Source organism: Salvelinus fontinalis, chromosome 25, assembly GCF_029448725.1.
Source record: "Salvelinus fontinalis isolate EN_2023a chromosome 25, ASM2944872v1, whole genome shotgun sequence".
In the NCBI taxonomy this organism is placed as follows: Eukaryota; Metazoa; Chordata; class Actinopteri; order Salmoniformes; family Salmonidae; genus Salvelinus; species Salvelinus fontinalis.
The window spans coordinates 15,702,085-15,713,528 of NC_074689.1; the positions used below are offsets into that span (position 1 = coordinate 15,702,085).

General features: G+C 40.8%; 2 protein-coding genes across 4 annotated transcripts in view; one reads left to right on the forward strand and one right to left on the reverse strand.

Moving 5' to 3' along the window:
* The window catches only part of frrs1b (ferric-chelate reductase 1b), a 34,511-nt gene extending 34,055 nt beyond the window's left edge, over positions 1 to 456 (forward strand). For both annotated transcript variants that reach the window (XM_055881397.1, XM_055881396.1), the window contains one exon: positions 80 to 456. In XM_055881397.1, coding sequence (XP_055737372.1) covers positions 80 to 172 — 93 coding nt within the window. In that variant the 3' untranslated portion in view covers positions 173 to 456. The remainder of the gene's footprint in view (positions 1 to 79) is intronic.
* palmdb (palmdelphin b) overlaps positions 455 to 11,444 on the reverse strand; it is a 40,091-nt gene continuing 29,101 nt past the window's right edge. The window contains exons 1-4 of one of the 2 annotated variants that reach the window (XM_055881392.1): positions 9,945 to 10,980; positions 1,987 to 4,099; positions 1,756 to 1,847; positions 455 to 1,624 (exon numbers count right to left, since the gene is read on the reverse strand). In XM_055881392.1, coding sequence (XP_055737367.1) covers positions 1,544 to 1,624; positions 1,756 to 1,847; positions 1,987 to 3,988 — 2,175 coding nt within the window. In that variant the 5' untranslated portion in view covers positions 3,989 to 4,099; positions 9,945 to 10,980 and the 3' untranslated portion in view covers positions 455 to 1,543. Of the gene's footprint in view, positions 1,625 to 1,755; positions 1,848 to 1,986; positions 4,100 to 9,944; positions 10,981 to 11,444 lie in introns of those variants that run through there. The other variant, XM_055881391.1, reaches the window with a different exon arrangement.

Here is an 11,444-nt window from a genome sequence, read left to right on the forward strand (position 1 = left end):
TTTTGGATATATTTTTGAGAAGTGTTCTTTATAATAAGTTTGTCCACACTGATTTTATTTTTACTCCAATTTCTTTCAGGTATCTCGATTCAAAAAGATTGTCTTGGCTATGTTCCTCGTGGGAAATGTTGGATTTTTGTCTGTTCTCCTAAACACCATAAGTAATGTGTGACTGGGAATCACATACTCCTTGTTAGGTGTCATTGTAGACAATAATAATATGTATTTTGTATTACTTAAGCCATGTTCTTTTTTACACACTACTGCCATTGCCTTTTTAAGATTCCACTGAACATATTAAAACGTGTCCTTAAAAAATGGTAAATGGATGAACAACATTTGTATTTTAAGAACAAAATCTGTCTGCTTATTTGAATAAATATGTTACATCATCTTAAGATACTCTTTATAAATCATTCCCCCTGTCATTAAAATAAAGACTTTTGAACAAATGTATTCATACGTGGTATTTATTGTTGCATTAATCTATTGAACACTTGCAGTAAGAATACAAGGAAAATCACCTGAAAAATAATGTAATAAAGTGGCCTCTCTCTTATTTTAGGTAATTTCCTTACACAATTTAAAATGCTAGCAAGCAATACTGGTGATTTTTGTATAAGCAAAACAGTAACAAGTAAGCATACAAACATACTTAATGAAACAATGTCAATTATTTTTTGTTTCATGAACTCAATTATCAGCGTTAAATGGCAATTCTCAAAAAATGAAGCTTGTTTAATACTCTGCCTCAATAATTATTTAAAAGCAGAAACATTTTCCTTCTTTGAAAATTGTAAACATCTGACATTTTGTAGGGAAATGCACAATATAGAAAACTTGTATTTTTTATAAGCATTTTTTTTTTTACTATATCCCTTTTGATTCTGGAAATAGATTTGATTTATTTTAAACATGGAATCCGTAATAAGGGAAACGGCGCCACTGGCTGCCCATCACCGTAATTTTTGTTGTTAAAATATCGCAAACGGATGTGGTGGTTTCACCATTAAGGATTCCAGCTTTAAGGGAATGTTGAAAATGTATTTCAATCAAACATGATTTCACATGGTGTATAATGTCCGTTCAACATATCTCAGATTTCAGCAACTGATTGAATATATTTTTTGATACAAGTTACATGTTATAGTATTGTATCATACAGTATGTTATATGCCCACACCAATATTTCTGGAAAACACAGTACGAAAGTACAATAAATATAAGCTTCTTTCCTTTAGCAAGACAATACACCAAAATATGTTTTCAGATTTGCTCACATTAAAATTTCATAAAATGTTAGCATCTGTGGACTAAACATTACATTCATTTAACATTCAGGCATCTTGGCGGGCGAACACACACTACTATTTCCTGGCACTTCGACCAGAGAATCGGTAACATTACAGAAGCAGCAAGTGTGGTTAAATGTCGCAACATGAAACAAACATGAGTTTGCAGCACTGCATTAAGTCTATTAACTCAGCTGAAAGTGGACAGACAATATTTTCACCAGTGACTGCGGGTTGTACCCTGTTGTTCTTCACTCGGCAAACTCCCCAGCCTCCCAGCGCAGTGCCAAGGCGCTCTTACGCCTTCCTCCGGCTCCATACACCTCAGGAAACTGAGAGACAATCACCTGATTTGAGCTCCTGTGGCTTTCTTTCAATGATATTTATGCATTACATCAAACACAATATTGACACTCGACTACAGTAGTTGTATGATAACACAACACAATATTGGTTCACTCACTCTGTGATCACAGGATAGGGCTGAGCGATCCATCTTGTATGCAGTTTTCATTGGTGATGATGGCGAAGACTTACACTTCAGTGGCGCATCAGCTGAAATATGGTCAAGACACAATGTTTTCAATTGGTTGATATTCATAGACACAAGCACAATATGTTCCGGCTTAGTTTAAGAGTAGGGTCAGAAGTTCTTCCTGACCAAATATATGAGACAAACTTTGTTTAAACTTACCTTCAAACGACAAGCTGTCCATGAGATTCTCGGCCACTAGGCCTGTGTTGTTGTACATCCCTTTTGGATAGATGTTCGCTCTTTCTTTCTTCAACTCCTCTTCGCGCTGTTTCACCATCTTGATCTCCTCGTCCACCAATGACAGCTGGCTCCTGGAGCGCAGCTTGAAGAAGGGGTTGTTGAGGAACGTTGAGGAGCATTCCTGGCCCTGCTGCGCACAGGCCGTGTTCAGGCAGAACTCTGAGGCGCTCCTGATGATCAGGTTGGATGTCTCTAGGATGATGAAGTTGGCATTGGAGGTCTCATCCGAGTGCCACTCGTTAGCTCTGGAGGTGTCTCTGGAGCCATGTCTTGGACTTCCTTCCGGTTCTAGTATAATGATGCTGTTGGCAGGCAGATCGTGTTTCAGTGGCCCCTTTGCCGGCGAAGACGTAATAATGAATGATGGAGTAGTTTTGGATCTGGGTATGTTGCAGCTGCCATCCTCCATACTCTCAAACGTCTTCCTCTTTTCGTCAACCTCCTGACATAGCTTCGCTGGGAGCAAGATGACTGGCTTGGCATTAGTCTGGGCACATTCTGTAGGTTTCGTCGCATTGGAGAAACCCCTGTCTCGCTTAAAGTTGTCTTCTCTCTCCATGGCCAGGCGGATCTCCCTCTCAATGGAGGTCTCTGGGAATTCTTCATAAGGGGACCTGTAGCTGGAATCGCCCAGGCCTGAGTCCTCTGAGCAGGGGCTGAACTGGGTGTGGGGATACTCAGCTCCACCCATAGCCAAATTCTCTAGGCTCGTATCTCTCGTCTTGGGCCTGTCAATGTTCCTGACTGGAGTGTACATGAAGCTGTGGCTGCCCGTGAGGGGCCCACACTGCTTTGTGGTGGGTGACAGCACCAAGTTCTTGGTCTGCTCTTCCATCTCCCTCCACTGTTTCCGGGCCAGCTGGAAGTCCACATGCTCTGTGCTGACGTTCTCACTCTTGGTCTCCTGGATAACGCAGAAGTCCTTTGGAAGCTTCTTGTTGGGATCTGCCTTGCAAAATGTATTGTGCCTTGAACCATTGCCATTTCCCTCCTCGTCTTCAGAGATTTTGGACAGGCTTTGGAGCAGTGCTGCAGGGTTGTATGTCACTTCCTGTGCAATACCAGTAAGGTAATCTGGTTGCTCCAACACTTCCAGTTCCTCTTCCTTTGGTATCTTCACTTGAACTTCCTCCTCGTTATCGTCATGGTTGTCAACATTTTGCACTTCAACCTTTTGGACGAAGAGATCCTGTGCACTCAGTTGGAGGCTATCCAGATAGTCATCATCGTCCTCATGGTTGATCGAGGAGGAAAATATCGCCCTCCATTTATTTGCTCCATCTTCACTCTCATCGTCTGAGGAGGCCTCAGCTATCTCAACACGCAGGCATTCATCCACCTCGTCTGGGTCCAGACCATGACAGGACTCGTTGGAGACATCCGACAGAACCTCCTCTCTGATGAACTGTTCTAGTAAAGACTCCTCTGGGACATCACTGATGTAGTTTTCTAATGGGCCATATTGAATCTCTTTTGTGTCTTTATCCTCACCATCTTCACCATCCTCTGGGTTGGACACAGTATCTTCAGGCTGTTCTAGTTCTTGGGTGTCCTGTCTCTTACGATGAGCTTCGTTCTCATACACACTGTCAACACTGGACGGTGTGTCAGAGACAGACGAAGTGATGGATTCATTTCGGTTGAGTTCTTCATGGCTAGACAAAGCCTCCTTTCGAAATGGGTTACCTGTACAGAGCCCGTTTCCTAAGCCGTCAAGCTCATCGATCATACTAGCCGGTAAATCTGCTAGAATTTCTAGCAACGCTTTCTTTCCTATGGATTCTAGTGAGTCCGCCTCTAAACAGACTTGTTCTTCTTCTGTTCCTCCTAAGCCCTTTTTGTTTTCAGTTGAGTCAGTGAGCGAGAGTTCCTTTTCATAGGCAATTACGCTGGTCATCTCCGTTTGTTCACTGGTCTCCATGGTTACTGCCTTCGAGAAGGATCTGGGTTCGTTTGGATTGTGATTCTGAGGGTTACTGCAACCTTCGTTCAGTTCTTTACCATCCGTCACACTTGCCACAGCGGTAGCTCTCTGAAATAAATGAAAATGTATTCACCCGTCAGTAAGGGAGATTGGGAATTGTTACAGTGTTACATGTTATACCCTCACTGAGTGCAGTATCGCTGAGTTTGGCACTTTGTATATGAAAATCATTTTCTCTTTTCTCTCTGTAGCCTTTCTCTAGTTTTTAGATTTGTTTGTTCTTCCTCTCCCTCTATCCCCCTTCTTACTTAGTTGAAATGTCTCTGTTATATTGTCCCCTTATTTCCCGAGTGATAGGTAAGCCTTTCTACACAGCTCCTTTCAGCCAAACAATAAACCTTATTACAGTGACCAGTATATTACACAGAACAGACAGCAGATAATTTATGAAGAGGTTTTGCTTGATTCTAGATCTAGGTGAAAGGGGTTGGTATTCACTCAGAAATATGTTCATAAAATGGCAAAAAACATTATTCTACAGAGTCTATCTGAATCCCGTGGAACACATAAGAAACCAATCCAAGCAAATCCTATCTTTGTCTTTTCCCATCTATGGCCACTTTACAATTTGTACCAAACACATTGAAAACAAAACAGAGAGGATCACATGTAATTGCAGAGGGGTGGAATCATCAAAGTTGTTTGTTTACTATTGCAGTGAATTGACAAATTAGGTTAATCCACAGTGAGGCTGAGCAAGAACACCAGTCGTACCAGCTGAATTAGATGGATCTGGCTCCGGCTTATATAAGACTGCAGGATTGACTGTCGCCCACACTGTGCTGTGGCGGTCTGTCCCTGTAGTCGGTTAGCTCTTACCTCCCCTGCTAAAGCTTGTGTGTGTGTGTGTGTGTGTGTGTGTGTGTGTGTGTGTGTGTGTGTGTGTGTGTGTGTGTGTGTGTGTGTGTGTGTGTGTGTGTGTGTGTGTGTGTGTGTGTGTGTGTGTGTGTGTGTGTGTTTGTGTGTGTGTCTCTGTGTGTCTGTGTGCCTGTGAGTGTGTGTGTGTGTGTGTGTGTGTGTGTGTGTGTGTGTGTGTGTGTGTGTGTGTGTGTGTGTGTGTGTGTGTGTGTGTGTGTGTGTGTGTGTGTGTGTGTGTGTGTGTCTCTGTGTGTCTGTGTGTGTGTGTGTTATTATATATTACTTCTGTTCTGTGTGTGTACACCTGCAGACGCCCCCCCAGCATGCCCAGGGGTAGTGGTGTCCCCATGCCGCCGCTCAGCACCACCACCATGGGAGAGACAGGAAACTGACTGCTGATTGGTGTCATAACGAGGGAAAAACTTAGATAGAAAGACCGTGACAGGCTGAGCTGAACACACAACACATGCATTTCCAGTCAATTAACCTGAGGAAATGAATTAATTTGCTTTTAGAAATGTAATGATTCTTAAAAATGTTTTCATTTAAACTGTTGGTGGTGAATTTGAAATTCGTTCTGTGCTCTGAAATTGCTGTGAAAATAAACAATTTTCTCAAACAGTATTTACATGTCACATTTGTGATTTATGCTATCCACACCTTACTGTGTATAGTTTAGAAAAAAATTATATGGATGGTGATTCATTATCACCTACATTTCACACACCACACAGGGATTGATTAGATGCCAACACCAAAACTGACTGTTTCAGTGGAATATACAGCGTCTCCATGACGCCACGCAAGTCAGGTGTCTTGCTTTGATTTGATCAGGGAAACAGTGTTTTCCTTCTCATCTTAACTCCATCATTCCACTCACGGTTCTGCATCTATGATCAGACAAGCTAATCAAAAGCATCTCTTGTATCCTATCCGCTGTGTAGAATGTGTACATCCTGAGGCGGTTTCCCAGACAAAGATTAAGCGTAATCCTGGACTGAAAAGCACATTCAATGGAGATTATTCGGGAAAGCACCACAGAAATGTTCAACCTGAGTCTTTGCCAAGCCCAACTCCAGAGAAAGGCTCACATCAAGCACTGAGCTGTAGCCTCTTTCACACCTAAGCTCGGACTATTTAACAGCTCCAAACAGCAAGGACTGCCAACAGTCATTCATAATGAGACCATAATCCTCATCTATCCTATGACTTTCTTTACAACTGTCACTGTAGGCAAATTCCTTTGTGTTGTTATAGAGCTGTTGCTACAAAAAACACTGTGAAACAAGATTTTAATTGTGACTGTTACTAGCCGTTATTGTCAGGATTGTTTTGTTTGGTTGTTTTGACAATATGTCAGATAAACCAATTCAAAGCATATTTTGTGAAATAGCATAAAATATTTATAACTTTATATTTCTTCTCCCCGTGAATGTGTTGAGATAATAGTTTAGTCATTCAAAATATTTCTTCGGTGTAATAATTTGGCAAGGCACAACAATATGATATCATACCCCCATTGTCAGCTAAACAACATCTCCCAGATATGTCCCTATCCCTGCTTTATCACAACCAGATCGCTAGTTCAATGCAGTCTGTATTGTGTAGCTACAAACAACAGAGGTGATACAGGGCTTAAGGTATTTCCGCTGGTTGACAGCACCACGACAGCATCTCTTTTCTTCCTGTCACCATCATCATTTTTAACCATCTAATCCCACACAAATGCCACACAAACAATCCTCTGCAACAATACAACGGGACACAGATGGATAAAACAAAGTTTCCTTCTGTCCAAGGTCTGAAATAGACACATCATCAAGCCAAACACAAAAATCTATTAAGTCCAATCAAAATAAGACAGAAGTGCTGAGCACCATGGCAACCCCCAGTAGTCATACCACTTAGCACACAGCTCTGCTCAGCTCAGCTAGTGCACACACTTCCACCACAGCCTTACAGGCTCTCAGGCATGAGCTGTTGTGTCCTAAGTATCTGTATGCAATAAATAATGCAGCGTCAATGTGATGATTAGCATCAAGCACACAGAAAGAGAGACAGAACTGATGTGTTAGAAAGGAATAGAACACCATATCCGTAGAAATAAAATCAAATGTGCATGATCCTATGGTACCTACCAGAAGCTTCCAACAGATGAGCCAGAAGGAGATCATCTTGATTTTACTGGTCCAGACAAATCAAAATACACTCTTCACAACAAACACCTAACATGGACTCTGAGTGACTGTGTGTGGTGCGATGGGAGAAATACCCAGCCGTGTTGATAACCGATCGGAGGTATTGATCAGTGAATGGTACCCATGTTGAAATAACTAGAGGGGCACTCTATTGGCAGAAATGCCATTGTGATGAGGTTGATGCTGGAGATGGTTGTTCCTCAGGCTACTTCCTAATCACGGATGTGGCTACATGTTATGGTGGTGTCCTAGTGCACTCCCAGTCACTGAGTGGCCATTGAGTGCCCCTGTGTAAGCCATGGACTTTTAGCAAGCCACTCAATAGGTGAACAAGGTCATGATGGGATTGATTTTGGCCTGAATGGTGGCATCATGGAGATATTTCCTGCAGGGAATGAGATTGAAAGCTGCATGTGACATTTGTGATGTGTTTTGTATTTTGGTGTTCCCAGCTTGCGAAGCATCATCCAAATGACACATTAGCTAAATGCCACGTTGAATTCTGAAGTCGCTTGCGTGTGCGTCATTCGTAAGTGCCTGCAGCAGGCAGGATGCTTAGCAAGAAAGCTGTTGTACACTCTGCTTATTAGTTTCAAGGCTGTTCTCTATACGAAAGGAACAGTAGCTGTGAAGTTCGGGAACAGAACAGGATCGGTGAAAAGAGACATGGTGTGCGTGGGCGGGTTGGAAACATGGAGTATGACCAATGATGTATATAAACCCTGAATTGCCCATGCTATGTATTGTCCATTAAGAGGCTTTGAACTGAGCGGTCGGACATCTATTAAATACATATTGTCACTGGAATTCTACAGTATTTTGATTAAATGTTTAAAGTCAAAATTGTAATTGCATTTAAGTATTTTGTTGTTTTAATGGGGACAGTAACATTAGGTTTTCAGGTTTAACTCATATAATATCATTTAATAGTATGCATTAGTGTGTGTAATAGAATAAATGTGGCAGAAACTAATGTAGACATGAATAAATGCATTTAGCTTCCAAAATATTTTTACAATGACGGGGCTTCAACACGGTGCCCCCCTATGAATCATCGAGTGTATGGAAATCATTGAGGACGACCTGAAGGAAACTAGTGTGATAGAATATTTCTAAGAAACCTTGAGCCCTGCAAGGTTTACATGTTCATCTCGTCCGAGGTTAACATATTTAAATACCCAACGTTGACAATAAGAACATGAAGTCTGTCCTCTGGTGTTGATAGGTCAAATTCTCATTATTACAAACGTCAATAGTAGTGACGTTCTAATTTGACGGGAAAATGTGGTATAGTGATTTTTTGCCGGAGATTGTGTAATTAATACATGTGGTGTGTTCCTGCACTTTTGAGAACACTCTACACTGCTAGCTTGTTCACTATTACAAACGTCAATAGTAGTGACGTTCTAATTGGATGGAACTACATTTTGAGCTTCTGTTGCTATGCACTGCTAGCTAGTGAGGGTGATGTCATTATCATTTTAATTTATCAACGGGACTTGTTAGAGCTGTAAGAGTCACAGCCTCTATAGTAGGAGGTTAGAGAGGGTGTGTGTGTGTGTGTGTGTGTGTGTGTGTGTGTGTGTGTGTGTGTGTGTGTGTGTGTGTGTGTGTGTGTGTGTGTGCGCACCTGGCTATCTCCCCAGGCTGGAATGACTAGATGGAGTGGTGATGATGGAGGCCTCTTCAGCAACTCGCTATCTGCATAGTCAAGTACCTAAAACTCTTATCTCTATCTGACTCCCAGACAGCACAATGTAACGCATGTGTAATGAAATGCATGCCGTACATGCAAGGACACCTGTTGCTGCTTTCAGGCAAACACAGAGAGATGAGTTCTTATTCTTTTACCCTTGTCATTTGCAGTGCACGTGTGCATGTGACTTTTATGAAATTGACAAACAAATTTCTTCCTTTTGATCTTGTTGATGTACCTGTAGCAGTTAGAGCGTTGTGCCAGTAACCGAAAGGTTGGTCGTTTTTATTCCTGAGCCGACAAGATGAATAATCTGTCGACGTGCCCTTCAGCAAGGCACTTAACCCTAATTGCTCCTGGGTCGCCGTTGATAATTGCAGACCCTGGCTGTGACTCAGGGAGAGTTGGGATATGCAAAAATCACATTTCCAATTCACACAAGTATTAATAAACACTTGTACATGTGTGAAAAAGGACAAATATAAGCACCTACCAAATAATTATTTGCAAATATGGAAAATAAATGAATAGATAGGATGATCTTTCCATTCAGAGGTTTTATGATTGAAGAAGTTTTAGTAAAAGATCAAATTAAAACATTTGCAATCTCTTTCTCCACACTTAGATTTAACCCCCAAAACCCCTCAAATGACCAGAGCGTCATCAATACATTCAGCAAGTATTTAGTTATAGTCTAATACAGTCCAAAGTCAAATATAAATATCAAATATGAGCATTTGAATGTAATCAAAATATATTGTCAGAACACCTTGATTTTGTTCAGATTGTAATAATATATTCCCGTTCTACCTGTAGCTGTGTTGTTTTTCTGTATTACAACAATTATACTGTCTTTGACCAACCTCAGCGGATCTATACCTAATCTAACGCACCATCACACATTCACACCCTGTAACACACTCCAATTCAACACCCACTTCTAGTTCACTATCTATACGATGCCCTTTCACCATCATAACCCTTTTAGACTTTTACAAGAGACAATTGCAGCAAACCAATACAAGTTACATCATGCAATAACAGTTCTGTTCTATAAAACCAGCTGGTATTTCTAGTCCCTGTCAGTACTCCGTACAAAGGAAAAACTCTTCTGTCTGTGTTATTGTTGCTGCGGTCCTACCTTATGCCAGTCCAGCAGGTGATTGTAGACTGGTTTTGGCTAGCAGTGTTAAGCTGGCGCTCTGTCTCTCTGTAGCCTCAGAGACTAGAACTCTGATTATGAATGTGTGTAGAGGGGAAGCAACCAATAGCAGAGCAGTGTGGATGGTGCAAAGAGATGGTCTCTCTCTCCTTTTCCCTTGCACACACACACTGTCGCATATTCATAAAGAGCGTACCCAAGACTTCTCTGCTGTGAGTAACGTTGAGAATGCTGATGTTTTGTACTATGATAACCCTGTGACGCATTTAGTCAAAACCAGGAACTTACTGTTCAAGTTCTAATCTTTCTAACCTTCTCGGGTTGTCTTTCCTAAGGTTTGTCCAGTGTGCTGTAACTTGAACTGATGATTCTCGAGTTCAGATATGCTTTTCGGACTATTTCAATTGATAACAATCCCTTCACTGAATCTATGGTCAGTCAATGTACAAACTCTCAACCATAGAAATAACATGTTGATAAAAAAACATCATGTCAATGTTATTATGCCCAGTCTTTCTTATTCGTTTTCTTTGGTTATTCAGATAACACATTTTTATTTTCCAATTTAGTATGCAATATTACCAATGGCATTAATAATTCAGGAATTAATTCGTCATTGTAGATTTTGTGAAAGCACTGACAGCAGCAAAAGGTCAGTCACTTTGGCATTAAAACACTTTCACAGCCATTTTAGAAATGATCAGCAAATGTCTTTGAATAAATATTGTTGCTGATTGAATACTACACCTAATAAATTTAACACAGGCATACCATAAATGCATGATTGACATACAGACATTTTCGATTTCACACATTCATAGACCATCTTGGCACTTCCGTGATAATATAAATACAATTCTGATCATCTGTCTTGTCAGTGGTCTGTCTCTTAGAAGAAGTTCTGTAACTGATGAGCAAAATAGTGTGTAGAAAAGGTCTGTTCCATAGGACCATTCTTTTCTGTTCCTTATTCTTCACAGAATAGTAACGGCAGGGACGGGAATCAATCACTTTGCCGGTTACACTTTTCCCCCTAGCTTTGCCATTCTCATTTTCAAAGCTGTGGATAAGAAAAATGGAAAATGTTTAAGTTAAATATTTTTGACTGAATCTTGATTTTCACCTAAATTAAAGTCAATCATCCCACAAACCCAGTAATATAAAATGGTCTCCTGAAGATTTTCCATGAAATAAGAAGAACAACCTGTGTGAATATCCATATGTAATACTAGTGCATTCTCTTGCTGTCTCTAAGATTTCTTCTTTACAATTTTCTTTTTTAGGGTGAAAGGGATTTTTTCCATCGAAATTGTAGCTTATATAATGGTAAGAAAAGGCTTATGTAAGTATTTCTCAAGCAATTGCCACTTCATGTTCCCCAGCGTAAGTCTTGGCTTTTCAGATGGATTAGGAAGAAGTACCCAACGACATGCTTGCCAATAGAGACCCAAAAGAAACCAGCATAGACAGAACATTACC